Source organism: Erpetoichthys calabaricus, chromosome 7 (genome assembly GCF_900747795.2).
Source record: "Erpetoichthys calabaricus chromosome 7, fErpCal1.3, whole genome shotgun sequence".
Classification (NCBI taxonomy): domain Eukaryota; kingdom Metazoa; phylum Chordata; class Cladistia; order Polypteriformes; family Polypteridae; genus Erpetoichthys; species Erpetoichthys calabaricus.
Window position 1 is genome coordinate 170,105,226 of NC_041400.2, and position 20,436 is coordinate 170,125,661.

At 40.0% G+C, this 20,436-nt stretch overlaps 1 protein-coding gene across 1 annotated transcript in view; it reads right to left on the reverse strand.

Annotated features, from left to right (window-relative positions):
• Nucleotides 1-7,125: 7,125 nt before the first annotated feature.
• Nucleotides 7,126-20,436, reverse strand: part of tbca (tubulin cofactor a) — a 76,508-nt gene continuing 63,197 nt past the window's right edge. Inside the window, exons 3-4 of the mRNA XM_028805705.2 lie at nucleotides 8,434-8,520; nucleotides 7,126-7,989 (exon numbers count right to left, since the gene is read on the reverse strand). Of these exons, the coding sequence (XP_028661538.2) occupies nucleotides 7,909-7,989; nucleotides 8,434-8,520 (168 nt within the window). The 3' untranslated portion in view covers nucleotides 7,126-7,908. The remainder of the gene's footprint in view (nucleotides 7,990-8,433; nucleotides 8,521-20,436) is intronic.

Below are 20,436 nucleotides of genomic sequence, written 5' to 3' on the forward strand. Positions count from 1 at the left end.
ACCTGATGGAGCTTGAGAGGTGCTGCAAAGAGGAATGGGCGAAACTGGCCAAGGATAGGTGTGCCAAGCTTGTGGCATCATATTCAAAAAGACTTGAGGCTGTAATTGCTGCCAAAGGTGCATCGACAAAGTATTGAGCAAAGGCTGTGAACACTTATGTACATGTGATTTCTCAGTTTTTTTATTTTTAATAAATTTGCAAAAACCTCAAGTAAACTTTTTTCACGTTGTCATTATGGGGTGTTGTGTGCAGAATTCTGAGGAAAAAATGAATTTAATCCATTTTGGAATAAGGCTGTAACGTAACAAAATGTGGAAAAAGTGATACGCTGTGAATACTTTCTGGATGCACTGTACATTCAACAGTTGTTACGATACAACATAATATTTTTATTTGCCGTTTAGCTTCTGCACATCATTCAGACGAGTGTTTCCCAAACTCGGTCCTGGGGACCCACTGTGGCTGCAGGTTTTTGTTCTAACCAACTTCTGTTTTTTCATTGGACTCTTAGCCTAATTAAGTGAGTCATTATTTCCCAGTTTCTATGTTTTAGAGTCAATGTAGAAATTACAAACTAAGTAATAACTAATTAATAACTAATAAGCAGTTATACTGGGAACATGCAGTTTTTTTTAAGATAGATAGATACTTTATTAATCCCAAGGGGAAATTCACATACTCCAGCAGCAGCATACTGATACAAAAAAAAACAATATTAAATTAAAGATTGATAATAATGCAGGTAAAAACAGACCATAACTTTGTATAATGTTAACGTTTACCCCCCCCCCCCCCCCCCAGGTGGAATTGAAGAGTCATATAGTTTGGGGGAGGAATGATCTTCTCAGTCTGTCAGTGGAGCAGGACGGTGACAGCAGTCTGTCGCTGAAGCTGCTCCTGTGTCTGGAGATGACACTGTTTAGTGGATGCAGTGGATTCTCCATTATTGACAGGAGTCTGCTCAGCGCCCTTCGCTCTGCCACAGATGTCAAACTGTCCAGCTCCATGCCAATAATAGAGCCTGCCTTCCTCACCAGTTTGTCCAGGCGTGAGGCGTCTTTCTTAATGCTGCCTCCCCAGCACACCACCGCGTAGAAGAGGGCGCTCGCCACAACCGTCTGATAGAACATCTGCAGTATCTTATTTCAGATGTTGAAGGATGCCAGCCTTCTAAGGAAGTATAACCGGCTCTGTCCTTTCTTACACAGAGCATCAGTATTGGCAGTCCAGTCTAATTTATCATCCAGCTGCACTCCCAGGTATTTATAGGTCTGCACCATCTGCACACAGTCACCTCTGATGATCACAGGATCCATGAGGGGTCTGGGCCTCCTAAAATCCACCACCAGCTCCTTGGTTTTGCTGGTGTTCAGGTGTAGGTGGTTTGAGTCGCACCATTTAACAAAGTCATTGATTAAGTCCCTATACACCTCCTTCTGCCCACTCCTGATGCAGCCCACGATAGCAGTGTCGTCAGCGAACATTTGCATGTGGCAGGACTCCGAGTTGTATTGGAAGTCCGATGTATATAGGCTGAACAGGACCGGAGAAAGTACAGTCCCCTGTGGCGCTCCTGTGTTGCTGACCACAATGTCAGACCTGCAGTTCCCAAGACACACATACTGAGGTCTGTCTTTAAGATAGTCCACGATCCATGCCACCAGGTATAAATCTACTCACATCTCTGTCAGCTTGTCCCTAAGGAGCAGAGGTTGGATTGTGTTGAAGGCACTAGAGAAGTCTAGAAACATAATTCTTACAGCACCACTGCCTCTGTCCAAGTGAGAGAGGGATCGGTGTAGCATATAGATGATGGCATCCTCCGCTCCCACCTTCTCCTGATATGCAAACTGCAGAGGGTCGAGGGCGTGTTGAACCTGTGGCCTCAGGTGGTGAAGCAGCAGCCTCTCCATGGTCTTCATCACATGTGATGTCAGAGCAACAGGCCGGAAGTCATTCAGCTCACTAGGACGTGATACCTTTGGGACTGGGGTGATGCAAGATGTTTTCCAAAGCCTCGGGACTCTCCCCTGTTCCACGCTCAGGTTGAAGATGCGCTGTAGAGGACCCCCCAACTCCGATGCACAGACCTTCAGCAGTCGTGGCGATACTCCATCTGGACCCGCTGCTTTGCTGGCACGAAGTCTCCTCAGCTCTCTGCTCACCTGCGCTGTTGTAATTGTGGGTGGGGATGTCTCTCCTATGCTGGTATCAGCAGAAGGATGTGTGGAGGGTGCAGTACTCTGAGGTGAGAGTGGGTTAGGGTGGTCAAACCTGTTAAAGAAGTTGTTCATTTGGTTTGCTCTCTTCACGTCTCTCTTGATGGTGGCACCCCGCTTCGAGCTGCAGCCAGTGATGATCTTCATCCCATCCCACACTTCCTTCATACTGTTATTCTGCAACTTCTGCTCCAGCTTTCTCCTGTACTGCTGCTTCGCCACCCTGAGCTGGACTCGGAGTTCCTTCTGCACGTGCTTGAGTTCATGCTGATCACCTCCTTTAAAAGCCCTTTTCTTCTGGTTCAAAAGGTCCTTGATGTCACTTGTAATCCATGGCTTGTTGTTAGCATAGCAGCGTACAGTTGTTACTGGAACTACAATGTCCATACAGAAGTTAATGTAGTTGGTAGTGCAGTCAACAACCTCCTCAATGTTCTCACTATGTGATTCCTGCAGGATATCCCAGTCCATAGTTCCAAAGCATTCTCTCAGAGCCTTCTCTGCCTCCGGGGACCACTTCCTGAATGATCGTGTGGTTGTAGGTAGGACCCTCACTCTTGGTTTGTAGTGAGGCTGAAGCAGAACCAGGTTATGATCTGCTTTCCCAAGCGCAGGCAGCGGGGTGGCGCTGTATGCGTCTTTAACGTTTTAAAATTTTAAGTCGGTAACAGTATTTTCAACCTAACTTTCATTCTGCTTTTCCTGGTGTTCTGGTTATTTATGTGATTATTTACTAATTAGCAGGCCTGACACTGAAGTCATTGCTGCTTTCATCAACCTGGGTGTCTGCTATGCTGGTGGATGTTTGTCACTATTAGAGATAAATGAAGGGAGCAAACTACACAAGAAAATGGAAAAATAATAGGAAAATTACAAAAGAGAGTTAAGCATTTATAGCTTTAGAAAAAAATAGAAATATTTCTACATGTCTTATTAATGTAAAAAACATACTGTTGTTGTTTTTCTGAATTTAGAATAAAAGAGAAGAGTAAAAAAGACCAGCTAATAAATGAGATCAGTTGTTATCGATTATTATCACCGATTGTGAATCTGGTTGGAATAAAAACCTTTTAGGAACCACAGATTTAGACGATGAGAATATTGTGTCAACATAAACACCTAAATCCTTGTCTGAGGTCCCTTCTTGTAGGACAGTGTCTTGTATAAGACTCGCTGTGTGAGAAGGGCCAAAGACATTCTCAAGGACAAAACTCATCCTGGAATTTCTTTGTTTGAGCTCCACCCGTCAGGCAGACGCTTTAGGTCAATCTGTGTATGCACAAACAGACTAAAAAATAGCTTTTTTCCATCTGCCATAAACTTTCTGAACTCTGAATTTCCTCAGTCTGAGATCATTTTTAATTGAACATGTGCAATAAGCTATGCTGGTAATGTGCAATATACTAACGTAATACAATATATAATATGTAATGTACTATTCATTAACAGGTGCAATAATTTATGCTGCTGTACTTTGAGCAATAATTTGCTCTGCTTACTTGTTCACTTAACACTGTATACGACATATTTGGAATTATTTGTTCTTTAAATGCACCTTGGGACTGTCACAAAAAGTAATTTTGTTGTGTTACACAATGAGAATAAAGTGCTTAACCTTGAACATCGTGTGTTTGTAAATCTGTTCCTTTTGCCCACACATAGCACATTACACTTTTCTACATTAAACTGCATTTTCCAAGTGTTCGTCCAGTTCTGAAGCAAGTCCTAGTTGTCTTGAATTGCTTTGGCGGCCTCCTCAGTGTCTACCATTCCTCCAATTTTATCATCTGCAAATTTCACAAGTTCACCAACTATACTGGAACCAATGTCACTAATATAAATCAGAAACAACGGTCGAAGGACAGACCCCTGAGGGACTCCACTGGTGACCTCACCCCACATGGAGCATTCTCCTGTTATCTGTATGCTTTGTCTTCTACCGGTTGGCCAAATTGAGATTCAGTTTTGCAGGTTACATTTCATGCTAGAGCTTCAAGTTCTCCTTTTACTTTTACATTTAAATGATGGGTTTGAATTTACATTACTATGCATTTTTATTTTTACACTATTGTTTGTTCCACCATTTACAGTTCTAAACCTGGCCTGTCCTAAACTCCCTTCCCCCCATTCTATAGTTTAAACAATCAATCCTCGACTAAACTATTCATTCACCTCCCCAACATATTGTCACGGTGGAACAGGTCCCTTCTGTTCCAAAAGGAGTCCCAATGCCCCATAAACCTACACCCTTATTCCCTGCAACAAGATCTCAGCCACACGTTAACTCTTCTAATCTCCTCAGTCTTACCTGGACTGGCAGGCTCCTCAGCCTGGCACCTAACTCTTTGAATTTACATCACAGAACTGACAGACTACCTTTATGTATGTCATTTATTCCAACATGAACAATGACAATTGGACCCACTCCAACCCTGCTCTGCCCAAGAGCCTATCCACTCTTCCAGGGGGGGTCTCCCACCTGTGCACCCGGAAGGCAACACATTGTAGAAGACTCTCTGTCTCTCTCTCTCTGGAGCAAACCTGTGCTTCAATTTCCCTAATGAAACAGTCCCCAACTATCACTACCTCACTCTTTCTGGGAATTGGTTTTGAGGTAGCCCGTTGGGGCTCCTCATCGCTGCTAACCACTTCACAGACACTGTCCAGCTCTGCAAGGACCTGAAAATGGTCTGACATTTCCAATTCTAGGGCTGATGCCCACAGACAGTGTGTACCCTTTACCTTACGCCTTGTGACCTTAACCCACATATCTCCTCCCACGACACCTTAGGGGTGCACACTCTCTCTATAAAGGACACCTGTGTCAGGTCCACCAATTCTCTAAAACACAGGCAGATGTAGTCCATCTCATCTGTAAAGGAAATGTTAACAGGGAAAGGCATTCCAGTGACTGAAAAAAATACGAGGGTGAGCCAAGGTAAAGTTTGAAAATGAAATCTATTAGAAAATGGAACCAACAACTTAGTCTTTTCTCAATGAAGTCTCCACCCTTCTCAATGCACTTGTGCAACCTACCTGGAAGAGCTTAGATTCCAGCAGAATAAAAGATTTTGTCTCGTTCCTGCAACCACTCGTGCCCCCGAGTTATTGTTGAACACTACATGCTGAGGGGTACTACAGTCACTAGTGCAAGTTACTGTGACTTGCTGGAGACCAACATGAAGCCTGCTATTTGACCAAAGTGGTGGGCACTGCTGTCTCATTTATTTTTATTTATTTTTTATTTATTTTATTTTTTATTTTTTTTCTCCAGACGTCTGGAGTTTTTTTTTCTTCTGTCCCCCCGGCCATCGGACCTTACTCTTTTTCTATGTTAACTAATGTTGTCTTATTTTAATTTCTTATTAAAGCACTTTGAGCTACTTTTTGGTATGAAAATGTGCTATATAAATAAATGTTGTTGTTGTCTCAAGGTCTCCTTTTGCTGCAAACATACACAATGCCCACCCACACACTGCTAAGAACACCAAGGCTTGTCTGAAGAAACTGAATTTTGAGGTAATGCCACATCCTCCTTATTCACTAGATTTGGCACAGTGTGATTTTCATCTTTTTGAGCCTCTAAAAAACATCTGAGTGGTCGTCGACTCAAGACAGATGATGATGTGAAAAAAAGGGGTGCACAAGTGGTTGCGAGGACAAGACAAAACCTTTTATTCTTCTGGAATGCAGACAACTTCCAGGCAGGTGACAGAAGTGCACTGAGAAGGGTGGAGACTACATTGAGAACTGACATCATCAGCTTTGTTAAGGTTCATTCAATTTTCTAATAAATCCTATTTTTTATCTTTAGCTCGACTCTCCCTCGTACCATCATGCATTACAACTGAATATTAAGTTCTGTTTATGCAGTTTATTTTCCTGGTATTGGAAGGATTTCAGAGAAAAATAACTGATTTGTTTTCAAGTTCCCCAATTTTTTTTCCTGGAAGGAATATTCACATTTCTTTCATTTGTTCCCACGTGAACTATAACAAGAAGAACTGTTCCACTCTTTGGGTTATGTGGGAAGCTCTCACTTATGTAAGCAGCACACTGTTGTTGACTCCTGATCTCTGCTGCATATCAAGCTAGAGGTACTGTATATTGAAAGAGGGAAACTCCAACAAATAGAACTTCCCCTTTTTGTGCTTCTTTCATTCTAAGTGCATTTTTCTGGCTTTTAAAGCAAAGTAAAGCTGTTGGTTATTTAAATTTATTTGATGGGATGTTGTGGTGTCTTATTCCACTTTTGACTAGCTCAGGTCAAGAAATGCACCAAACAGTAAAAACATATGTAACCGTAATTAAACCGAACTATTGTGTGGAATGTTATTGTTATAGCATCCTGTTCATTTTCAGATTTATGAAGTACACGTCAGGGTGGCTCAAAATAACATTCTGCTTCTTTTAGACATCTCAAATATATCAGAGATATCTTAAAAAGCAGGTAAGGTCAATTTGAGATTCCTCAAAAAGTATTTGAGCTATTTTGATTTCAAAATCTCTCAATGTATTTTGAGATATCTGGAAATTACGTGAGATATTTCAAAATGTATTGAGGATATCTTAAAATTTAAAGAAACACATTGAAAATATCTGGAAACGAGTTTCAGATCTCTTAAAAAAGTGAACTGCATTTTAAGACATCTGAAAATTAAGGTAAATCAAAAATGTTAATTCAGCTTGACATACACCTGCCTTTTTGCAATTTTTATGCTTAACTATCCCTAACACAACATTTCAGATTTTCAGTTTCATTGGTTTGCAGGTTAGCATTTTGTCATTGGCCCTCCTCATCCTGTTTTACTTGGTGTAAGTCACAGAAATAAAGGTTCGCTTATTTTAACCTGCACAGTTTCTGTACAGCAGGTGCATCATTTTACTATGCTTCAAAACACTAAGACTGGTGAATAATTAAACTTTATTTAAATTAAGAGACAGATACCGATTAAAAGTGCATTTTGTAGCCAAAAACTCAAATTATGCAATGGGTTTACAAATGATCAAGTATGAATATATTTAGCTGCTTTAAGAACTTGAAGAAAACTGACAGTTGTATGAGAACACAGAGACAATTAAAACCTAAAAGGATGACTACAGAGGTCCAGTCTACATCTTGACCTCTCTAATCCACACAGATCCTGGACTCGGCATCAAATTTTGATGTTACTGGGTGATTTTTTAAGCAACTTAAAAAGGAGTAAAAATTACAAAAAGAAGAAGCATTGCATAAAGTTAACATACCAACCAAACAGCATTGTCATCCCGTTGTAGTGAAATATTCCTTCATCAAATATCAACAGACAGCATCTAAATCCTTTTTAACCGGCATATTACAGTCTTTGCTGAAATAAGTAAGATGTTACTAATTTCACCTCTAAAATATTTTGTGCATTTCAGTTTTGAGGAAAAAATATTTGTAACTCATTATTTGATACTGTTATTTTTTAATTAGCAATATGTTTTTTTTTTTTAGATTAATACATCCAAGTCCATTGTATCATAAATCAGAATTTATTAATATTTGATCAGGGCTCAATAAACAATGTTTGTTTTCTGTAGATATTTAACTTAAAACACACTAAAAAAACTCTGATCAAGTTTAATTTTTGTTTCTTTCTCCACAGTCATGGGCCTAATTCTATGGAATGGATGTTTAAGAGGTGAGCAAAAAATGTTTCAAAGCTAGTCTTCTAATTTTACAGAATCCAGAATGCTTTGTGCCTCCTTGTACTCCTCCAAGTCTGTCAAATCTGCTTCATTTTCCTGCAATAGAAACAAAAGGGTTTTAAGTAAAAGCTGTAGGTTTCCACAGGAGACAATTAGACTTGGTTATTTCACACTTTGGTTTTAGTGTATTTTGTGTATGTTTTAAAGTCCCTGGGTCAGGAAAACAAAGGATAATATTATGTTTGTGTTTGTGTGTGTGGCCACGGTTTCATGGAATGTCCCTGGTTAGGAATGGGACATTCCCAGCTGTGAATGGGCTGTGTGATGGCTACACAGCTCAAAAGTCTCATTTTTGATTTATTCAGGGTTGGTGTTATTCTCAGTTTTTATGACAGATTTGCCAAGTTTTTATTATGTTTAATAGCCACTTGGCTGTAAATTATAATTTTAGGATGTAGGATTAATTTCCGGAGACCACACTTATGCTAGCATCATGCATATCCTAAAAACTGATTCAGCCAAATAAATGTAGATACTTACTAGAAACTGTACTAGTTCAGCATGTGCCACTGCCAAGCGACGCTGGCAATCAGGTATCATCATTCTGGACTCCTGAAGAACCTCAACCTAGAAAACAATGGAAAACTGAATTTGAGTTTGGGTACATATATGAATATCTTTTAAGTTAACTCAATGAATGTTTACGTAAAAAGGTTCAAATGTCACTCATGCTTAATTATTTACCCTTACCCTGCTTAAATAAACACAATATTGAGATATAATGTAAATGTAAAGAACAGACAGCTTTTCAACATGAATGGTACTGCATAAACATAAACAATTTCTTTTTGCATTGTTATTTTATTAAATATAACTTTTATAATGTTTATCTAAGCACAATAAGTATTTCTTCTGATATTTCTAGTCATATGTTGAAAAATAAGCAAAGTTTAATTTTTAAAATGTTATTAACTTTTCAGGGAATAAGACCTTAAGTGGAGTACTAGCTGCTCTAACTGTTTAAGACAGGCTCAAAATTTAAGTAATCAATGCAGACCTCAGCGCTAACGTTTGCAGCATACCACGCAATACCTGTATCTCTATTATATGCCATTTGGTATGGGATTCGTAAAAGCACTGTTAAAATCTGGTGATGTGCTATATTTTGGTATGACGGAGACATTGAAACCAGACAGACACAAGGACAGAATCACAGGCATTTATTGTTTTATTAGGGTGTATTTAGCACAAATAGAATGACCCAAACATTTTGAGCAAAGGTCCACTAAAACCAAGGTGGTTGAATTTTTTAACATAATTCTCATGAACACCAATGCACTAGTTATAACATTCATGAAGCCTTATATATTTTTTTGATTGGATAGCTTCTATTTTACAAACCCCATTTCCAAAAAAGTTGAGACACTTTCTAAAAATGCAATAAAAACTAAAATCTGTAATTTAGTAATTAACTTAAACCTTTATTTAACAGGCAAAAGGACAAAGAAAAAATGTTCAGTATTTTCACCGATAAAATTAATTCTATTTGTTAAACATAAATTTAGAAATTGATATGTGCAACACACCCCAAAAAAGTTGGGACAGAGGCAAAGACTGTAAAGGTTCCTCAGTTAGCAGGTTAACTGATAACAGATGTAGGTATCAAGATTGGGTATAAAAGGAGCACCCACCAAAGGCTCAGTCTTTTCAAGCAAAGATGGGTTGTGGCACACCAATTCGTGCTGAACTTCATGTGAGAATTATCTGTCAACCCTCCTAAAAAAACCCTAAACAAACATGTTAAACGTGTCACATATGCAGAAGGCAAATATCACGTTAAAAATAAAACTTATTTACTGAAAGAAAAAAAAAATTGTGTAACATCCAGTTATACATTGGCATTCAAAGACATCATCAATGGACTAGTGGTATAACTGAATGTTATGTTGTCACAGGTGCTGTGTGCACTCTTGGTTCTTCGGGTTACGACGATATCGTCAGAGTTGATGCAGGTATGAAAGGACATTGCAGATATGTTAATGAAAATATGAATTGCAAAACATGCATTTGAAGTAAACATTGTGTCACACTCTGTCAAAGGAAGGTGAAAAGGACTGCCCTTAAAAGGGCTGATAACTAAGAGTCACAGGAGATGCAGACTCAAAACACCTGAATCAACATATCTGCCTAACACCACCAGTAGAAGCACAAGATGGCTGCCCAGCAACCACCTTTTGACTGGATGTCTAAATAAATAAATAAAAGTAGTTAACATTACTCTCTAACTTGAAATGCAAGCATGCCATACCAGAATATAACTAGCATTTTAAGACGTAGTATCCAATGCTCATCTACATGCTGCTGTTATACCATATAGTGATACAAGAGTCAGAATGACAGATATTGTAGCAGACAGAGGCACTTCTCAAACGCTTGGCACCCAGTAGCTGCAGTGGACTATGTGCGTGTCTCTGTCTCCTCTGTCACAGCACACAAAGTATAAATTAATCATTAAGCTTCAGTTACTTTATACTACTGAGATCTTGAATGGGTAACAGCAATTTCAACTTTTGTTTCTCTCAGCATCAAGTCTTTTGTTCAGTTTTTTTTTTTTTGCGCTCTACCTAAAACCCCGGGGCTAGTTTAAAGTGCATGGACTGGAGGAATTGGGGCAGGTATTTCAGAAAGAAGATCTGTGGGCACAGCCTGTCTTTCCTGAATTTCCCTGAAGGGATGAATAAAGTATTTATCTTTGCAGTGTTAGATTTCACCGTTATTCACTATAAACTTTTTAATGAGTTGTCCACATATGTCTGACCCCACAAGACTAAATCACATCCAACACTGATGCACCCTCTGATTGTTATGTTAAATTTACACAAACAAGTCTACAAAGTGTAAATACAGTAGACCCCCCTGCGAAGTCGCGGTTCAGAGTTCGTGGCCTCAGTCATTCGCAGGTTTTTCCTTAGAACCTATCTAATAATTGTTAGCGGAAACCGCAAATATCCTCTGCAATTTTTATGGCTTTTTTTGTGGCAATACTGTACTGTAGACAGAACAGAAAGCAACTGTAGAGGAAATGCAGCTTGGGATGGTGAAAGTAGCCAATAGAATTTGAAACTGCGACTCCCAGCAGTCCCTGCAGTGGCTCTGATTGGTCTTCTGCTTAGGGCGCTGGGGCTGTTAGGGTCAAAGGATGTCAGCGCGGCTTTTAAAAGGGGGCCGGTGACCAAAAGCAAAGAAAAAGTTTTTGTAATTTGCATTTCAAGTTCCTGTCTCTCTGCCTACCTTCTGTTGGGTTACCTGTACTTATTTGTTTTGTCTTGGATCGTTTCGTGTTTGGCATCTGTACTGTCTGCCTGTGTACATGAGGACTGCAAGTGGATTCATGGCCATCCTGCAAAGAAAGAAAGTGCTCCTGAACCCGTCTTCACCATTTCAGGAACTAGCAGTAGGACTATCTTTACATTCCCATTTAATGTGCGGATCTCTGGACTATCTATTTTCATCATTACATTTCATCCGTTGCCGTTTTTCCTGATTTAGTGTGTGTGTTTTGTTGGTGCTTTGTTGTATTTAATGTGTAATCACTGTAAGGGGAACAGGGGTGGTATCGTTGTTTTCATTACATTCTTTATTTGCTGTTTGATTACCGGATTGCTTTGTTTTTGTCTCTGTGAGTGCGTGCGGATCAGACCAAGGCTGGGTGCATCCCTGGAATCTCCCCCATAAAAATAAATAAATCGCCGTCTTCTCAACGGTGCAAGCACGCAGGAGCTGATCAGTCAGTGCTGTACATTCATTGAGCAGCCAGCTCATGACCACTGCCGGCCCCTTGTGAGCAGGGGGGCTGAACGCATCCCTAGAAGACACGGACGCTCCTCAAAAAAAACGCTGATAGACTACCTTCACATTGCTCCCTTACTTGCGGCTGCTTGGTTGCATGATGTGATATGCTTCTCGCATGACGCTACGCATACTTAAAACCTGAACAGCACCTGTCCTTTTGGTTGATTGCTTTGTTTCTTTCTCCTCCCCCAGGCATCCTCTGCTCCCATTGTGCTCCCCTATGATGTTTGTCTATTCTTTAATCGAGAACTAACTGCATACTGAGCTTGTTTTACTTCTGAAAGAGACACGTTTGTTTGAAGTGTTTGAATAAAGTTCCTGTCTCTACAATTTCCTGTGTTTCTGTGCAATTCTGTGACCCAAGCATGACATCCTGCAGCCCCACTGTCTCTGGGATTGAACCGCTACATTAGACTAGCCTGCCAGCGTCAGCATTTACCTGTGTGCTTGTGTGCTGCCAGTTCAAGCGCAGTTGGCTCGGTGATTTACTTAATGTCATCCATGGCGTCAGTTGCATCTTGTACATATTGCTCCAGTAGTTTTTTTTAAATAGTTTTTACAGTTCATTAGCAGTGTGTAAAATGATCAGTGTTGCAGTAATTGTGATGCTCTTTGCATGAAAAAAAAAAGTGTTTCATTAAAATGTCACTTTTTCTTTGTGAATTCTGACGTTTACTTAAAGTGCAGCAAAAAAGTATTTGGAGTCCAGGGATGCATTAACCCCCAAGTATGTGGCAGTTTAAGGGTTAAAGCCCCAAGATGCAGCCGAAACACCCTGCACCTTCTAAGGCTTCTGGCAATGAAAACGCACTTGCATGAATTACAGTACATATAGAGGTAACATCTGTATTTTACATTCTAGCACTGCGGGAGACATAGCAGTACAGTATACGGGTTTACCTTTAGATTCTTTTTTTTTTTTAGGTAATGTATTAAGTGGAGTTTGAAATTAAATGAAAGTGTTTTGGGGGCATATTTAGGGATTAAACTATAAAAATAGGCTTTTTTTTTAACCACATACAAAATTCATGGTTTTTCACAATTCGTGGGTGCTCTAGGAACATAACCCCTGCGAATTTTGGGGGTGTACTGTAAAAAACATGGTGTGGACAGTAAATCAACCAAAAAATGTCAAGTAAAATACTGAATATTAGATTTAATGCAATACTGGAACTGTGAATCAACCAAAAAATGTCAAGTAAAATACTGAATATTAGATTTAATGCAATACTGGAACTGCATTTCATATAATACTCAGTGGTAGAAGTTTCTCTTGCATACAAATTTTTTTTCATATCCAGTTCTGTATCAAATTTACAGAGATTGTCAAGGCAATACAGGGTTTTGTAATATGTCTCATCTCATATACAGAGGCAGGTAGGTAATTCTACAGATAACAAGACCTATGGCTGGCTTTCTCTGTTTGATTACCTATCCTCTCACACATGGGTCATTTGTACCCTCTAATTTAAATTAACATTTTAATGTCTCACAACATAACAGGAAAGTCTAAAGACAAGCATCACAAAGAAATCAAAATGCAATAAAATTTTAACTTACAAGGCTAGTAGCAGGGAATGAGAAACCATCTTTAAATAATACAGCATGAAAGACGTGCAAGTTTTTGAAAAGAAAAAATGTTATGTATGCACATTTTTTTCAGTATATGCCCCCTAAAAATATAAACATACACACACTAAGTATATGATCTTGAATATCCTGAAAGAAACCTACGCATGTAAAGCCATTTTCCCCTATAGGCCTATAATATGAGTAATAAAGAAATGCTAGGTACAGATAATATTGCAACCATATAATTACTACATGAAAAATGTTATTGAGTTATTGATCATACTGTGAGCTCACTGCAGGAGACTCTGTCTAAAAACAAAAGTCTATACAAATGGAAGGCAGAGATCAGCAGGTTCATATTCTCGATGCTTATCATGCATAAAAAGTTATTACTCAACCTTGCACAATACATTAGACCAAATATTATTCTCACCTACCGCAGAGAATGGAATTACAAATCACCCCAGCCAAGAAGGCAAGATCTTAACAAGTTCAATAAGACAAAAAAAAAACTGAGGTTCTTGTCTTATTTAACTACTGCACAGTTAAAAAAAAAAAACCAAAAAAAAAAAACCAGAATGAGTATCCATCTAAGAAATGCATATAAACTCTGTTTGCATAAAATCAATATCAAAAGACTCTGTTAAGTAGAACATCCTTTAAAAATTGAATGTGTTGTACAGTAAGGCATTTACAGTATAGAGCGTATGGAATAATCTTAAATATCTTCCCTCACTTAATACACATAAATAGTGTATAAAGAAAAAGAAATAAAGAAAAGAACTATTGTAAGGGGCAGGGATTATTGGTGAACATAAATAAAACTGAATTTCACATTCAATTTTTAATCTTTAGAGTATACAACATGAATGCAATGTGGTAGCTTTCTTCTACTTAAAGATTTTTTTTTTTTTTTTTTTTTTTTTTTTAAAGTGTTTAGAAAAACTATGATTTCAAAGTGTCAAGGAGGGAAGTCCATTTATACAGAATATAAATCAGAAAGTAGAAAGCATGAGTAATGCCTCAATATTATTTTACAGAACAAATTTACATAGTACATAATTAAAAACAGTATTTTTTGTTAAATTTCTTTCCCTTATATGCTGTTTATTGGGGAGATACGGTGTTACAGTGGTAGTGTGACTGTCTTACAGTAAGGAGATCAAAGTTTTCATCCTGGGTCCTCCCTGCGTGGAGTTTGCACGTATGCCCAGGTGTCTCCATGGGTTTCCTCCAGTTTACTCCCACAGTGCAAAGATATGCAGGTTGGGTGGACTGGCGATACTAAATTGGCCCTAGTGGATTTGTTGTGTGCGTGTGTATTCCCCTGCAATGGACTGGTGTTCTGTCCAGAGTATTATTCTTGCTAGGATATATTCTTGCCCCCCGTGCTGCTGCTCAGGATTAAGCAAGCTTAGAAAATGGTACGGTAATGTACTGTATATTGATTTCAAAATCATAACTTTGAAAGTTTCACATATCCTTATAAATTTTCTTTTATGTGGATACTAGAAAGTGATCACACTTTCCCTTATATATGACAGGTTTTATGCCTTTTCTGTCATCAAACCTCTACTAAAACAATACTCGATGGAAAGTGGTCAGCTTTAAGTGCTAGGTTTTTATTAGCATATTATTTATATGAGAATAGGCTGCATTGACAGTCCAATACAAACTCCCTTTAGAGCTGTTTATTCTGCATTGTAATAACTTTAAAAGCTGGAAAAAGAGCCGTAAGAACAATCCTTCACATACTTAGTTTACATTTAAGCTGCTCTAGCACGTTTTTTTTTGTTCTCAAATCTTACAATTAATTTTTTTTAAATTTACAACATAACAGTATTGGGAGGAATTAGTACTTACATATTCACGGGCGGGCAAACAAACACTAAACTCTGTGGGTGAAGAGATTTTACAGTGGAGTTTTATGTGGTTACATATGCTATTACTAGGTCTACAACTAATGATTATTTTGGTAGTCGACTAATCATTCAATTTTTTTTCGATTAGTCACGATTATTTCATGCTTGACTATTTTGATGCCTGCGACCTGTGGTTGCACATCCTGTTCTGGGCTCCACTGCATGTCTTACCTCATCTGCTCACGTCTGTGCACCTGTGAATGGAACCCTGATGTCTCTGCATTAACACGATTAAAATAATAATGAAATTAAAATAACCAGTGAAACATATGAATTTGAAAATAATCAGATGTTTTATATTAGTGTGACCATCACAATAAAAAAGAAATACAGTGCATCCGGAAAGCATTCACAGCGCATCACTTTTTCCACATTTTGTTATGTTACAGCCTTATTCCAAAATGGATTAAATTCATTTTTTTCCCCAGAATTCTACACACAACACCCCATAATGACAACGTATGAAAAGTTTACTTAAGGTTTTTGCAAATTCATCCATCCATTCATCCATCCATTTTCCAACCCGCAAAAAAATTGAGAAAGCACATGTACATAAGTATTCACAGCCTTTGCCGTGAAGCTCGAAATTGAGCTCAGGCGCATCCTGTTTCCCCTGATCATCCTTGAGATGTTTCTGCAGCTTAATTGGAGTCCACCTGTGGCAAATTCAGTTGATTGGACATGACTTGGAAAGGCACACACCTGTCTATATAAGGTCCCACAGTTGACAGTTCGTGTCAGAGCACAAACCAAGCATGAAGTCAAAGAAATTGTCTGTAGACCTCCTAGACAGGATTGTCTCGAGGCACAAATCCGGGGAAGGTTACAGAAAAATTTCTACTGCTTTGAAGGTCCCAATGAGCACAGTGGCCTCCATCATCCATAAGTGGAAGAAGTTTGAAACCACCAGGACTCTTCCTAGAGCTGGCCTGCCATCTAAACTAAGTGATCGGGAGAGAAGGACCTTAGTCAGGGAGGTGACCAAGAACCCAATGGTCACTCAGTCAGAGCTCCAGAGGTCCTCTATGGAGACAGGAGAACCTTCCAGAAGGACAACCATCTCTGCAGCAATCCACCAATCAGGCCTGTATGGTTGAGTAGCCAGACGGAAGCCACTCCTTAGTAAAAGGCACATGGCAGCCCGCCTGGAGTTTGCCAAAATGCACCTGAAGGACTCTCAGACCATGAGAAAGAAAATTCTCTGGTCTGATGAGACAAAGATTGAACTCTCTGGTGTGAATGCCAGGCGTAACGTTTGGAGGAAACCAGGCACCGCTCATCTCCAGGCCAATACCATCCCTACAGTGAAGCATGGTGGTGGCAGCATCATGCTGTGGGGATGTTTTTCAGTGGCAGGGACTGGGAGACTAGTCAGGATAAAGGGAAAGATGACTGCAGCAATGTACAGAGACATCCTGGATGAAAACCTGCTCCAGAGCGTTCTTGATCTCAGACTGGGGCGACGGTTCATCTTTCAGCAGGACAACGACCCTAAGCACACAGCCAAGATATCAAAGGAGTGGCTTCAGGAGAACTCTGTGAATGTCCTTGAGTGGCCTAGCCAGAGCCCAGACTTGAATCCGATTGAACATCTCTGGAGAGATCTTAAAATGGCTGTGCACCAACGCTTCCCATCCAACTTGATGGAGCTTGATAGGTGCTGCAAAGAGGAATGGGCGAAACTGGCCAAGGATAGGTGTGCCAATCTTGTGGCATCATATTCAACAAGACTTGAGGCTGTAATTGCTGCCAAAGGTGCATCGACAAAGTATTGAGCAAAGGCTGTGAATACTTATGTACATGTGATTTCTCAGTTTTTTTTATTTTTAATAAATTTGCAAAAACCTCAAGTAAACTTTTTTCACGTTGTCATTATGGGGTGTTGTGTGCAGAATTCTAAGGAAAAAAATGAATTTAATCCATTTTGGAATAAGGCTGTAACATAACAAAAGGTGTAAAAAGTGATGCGCTGTGAATACTTTCTGGATGCACTGTACATTAAATACAAACTAAAGTGCACATAGTCTTTAAACAAAAAAAGTGCATTTAACTTAACCAAAAATGGCTACTGGTGTGTCTTAAAGTCCAAAAGTTTAAATAAAGCTTCAATTCAAATAAAATAAAACAAAATGTACAGTTTATAAAAGATTCAGTTCATATATTCCTGGTTGCAGTGCAGGAACAGGAGCATTTCGACAAGCTCTGGTGTGAGGCTGGCTCTCTTCTTTGAGACAATGTTCCCAGCTGCTGAGAAGAGATGCTCAGAGGGAGCAGGAATACACAAGAATGATTTTACAGACAGAAAAAGATGTTTTAATCATCACACTCTGAAGGAAAAGTGTTGTAGTTTATCACATGATGTACTATATTATGCCAAAATAAAAAAATAACGGACTAAAATATGTAACAAGCTAATTACCGATATACTCACACAAGTTACCTAACATTAGTTAGAGATGGTTTACTATTCATATAAACTCAAATATTATACAAAAAAAAAAACTAGGACAGCTCAGCTACTCCTATTCACTCGTTTACAATAGCTCCAAACACGTCAGAAAACATAACTGAAATTATATTCACTTAACCCTTAAACCACTGGAACTGGTAAGAGTCGGCTTCCAGTGCAATTTGGAAGCACGCCGAAGCAGAGTACATTCGGCAACATACATTCATTGAACTCCGCAACTGGCTAAAGTTGTTTCTCAATACAATTTTCCAGCACGCCAGAGCCGAGTATATTTGCTGATGTATATTCATTGAATGCTGCAACCGGCTATAGTCGTAACAAACAATACTGCCCCCAGACGTTCGTGTAGTGCATTGCAGTTACAAAAACCAATGTGGTTCTTTGTCACTGGAGCTTCTATTGAAGGTTCTGTTTGTGCCGCATCGAGAATAAAAAATCTGCATCATTGATTATGTCGACTAATCGTTGCAGCTATTACTATAGTCTAATTATATTATTTACCTTAACTTTGATTAAATGGGGCTTGATCCTTGAAATACTAAAAAGATAATGTGTAAATATAAATGCGACAGATTTAATCATTCGTTCAGTGGTTCTCAAGCAGCTTCGATTAAGGTTATAAGAAAAACCTTAGCTAGAGCTACGCTAATAATTCTCAGAATGACATCTGAATAATAACACTGGCAAGTATGCGTCATCAAATTTTAATATTTTAAATTAAGTGATTAAAGTAAGTTGACACATATTGTATGTTAATACACTTTAAATTGATATATATGTGTGTGTATTACCTGTGGCACTTTCATCTGTTAGTAACAAAATAAAGTTCTTGTAAAAAGAAAAAAAAATGTAAAAAGCTAATGATTCCTTCAATCGTGGACTCTTATTAATTATTAATTCAAGTCAAGTTGGGGAGTATGCACTGGTACAGTGTGTTGCTGCACCCACTACACAACGAAACAACTCGGGATCTCGGTTTGCAACCCCCCATGCAGACACGCGGTCCAGTCCCACCCTCCGGAAATGACCCTCTATCTGCCGCAGCCAGGTGTTACATGGACGACCCCTTGGTCTGGTCCAGCCACTTGGGTCCCCAACAATGAGGATCTTACAAGCTGGATCATCCTCGGGGAAACGCGCCACATGGCCGTAGTGCCGTAACTGACACTCCCTCACAATGCAGGTAATGTGAATCATTTGGAACTAAGCAACCGTTCACTCGACACAAAAAGTCAAACCAATGGTACCCAAGGATCTTCTGGAGAGACACAGTACCAAAGGAGTCTAGTCTTTGTCTCAGGTCACTGGATAGCGTCTATGTCTCACAACCATATAGCAAGACAGGAAGCACCAGGACCTTAAAGACTTGGACCTTTGTCCTTTTACATTGATATCAAGAGCACCACACACCCCATTTCAGCGACCTCATGACCCCCCATGCTCTCCCAATCCGTCTACTGGCTTCATAGGAAGTGTCACCAGAGACATGAATGTCACTGCCCAGGTAAGTAAACCTCTCAACAAGGTCGACACTCTCTCTGCAAACAGACACACTGCTGATGGCTGTGCCCAAGAGGTCATTAAAGGCCTGGATCTTGGTTTTTATCCAGGACACTCGCAAGACCAGACACTCAGACTCGGCGCTCAGTCTCTCGAGTGCCCCCATTGACTCCGCGAAGATCACAGCATCGTCAGCAAAGTCAAGATCCGTGAACCTTTCTTCACAAACAGATGCCCCAAAGCCGGTGGACCCCACAACCTTACCCAACACCCAGTCCATACATGCATCGAACAGAGTAGGAGCAAAAACACACCCCTGACAAACCCCAGAATCAACTGGGAAAAACGCAGAGGTCCTGCCTCCACTCTGCACAGCACTCACAGTACCAGTGTACAGGCCATGTATCCAGCAACCTCGAGGGGATCCTGCGAACCCTCGGGATGTCCCACAGGGCAGCTCGATCAACTGAGTCGAACGCTTTGCGAAAATCAACAAAGGCTGCACAGAAACTCTGCCGATATTCGTGTTTGCACTCCATGAGAACCCATGGTGCCAGGATGCGGTCGATGGTAGACGTCTTAGGCGTAAAACCAGAATGTTCAAGTCGCTGGTAGGTGAGAAATGGACGACCCTAGCAAGGACTTTACCCGGCACCGAGAGCAGTTTATCCCCCTGTAGTTGCTGCAATCCAGGCAATCACCCTTCCCTTTCCAGATAGGGATGACAAGTCCCGTTTTCCAGTCAGTCGGGATGATGCCAGTCTCCCAAATGGAAGCAAAGATTGCTTGCAATGCCAGGAGGACAGCCTTACCACTAGCCTGGAGAAGTTCACCCCAGATACCACAGATCCCTGCAGCCTTTCCCCCTCTCAGCTGGTTCACCACCTGTGCAATCTCAGTGAGATTGGATGGTTCACAGCTAAAATTGGAGGATCAGCCTCAAGAACCGTGGACCCAGAGATATCCAACGTCCTAGCCGGAGGATCAGCTTTGAACAACTGCTCAAAGTAGCCGGCCCAGAGGGTCACAACTGCAGTGTCATCCGTAAGGACCGTTCCATCAGCTGCCCTGACTGCGACTCTCCGCAGAACAGATTCAGATGTGCGTAATGCTTCAGTTCCTCTGTAAGCTGGACGTGGGTCACTAGACCACAGATGGTGTGTCACTTGCTCACAGATTCCTCTAACAAACGCCTCTTTATCTGCCCTCAGAGCTCTCGCAGCCGTC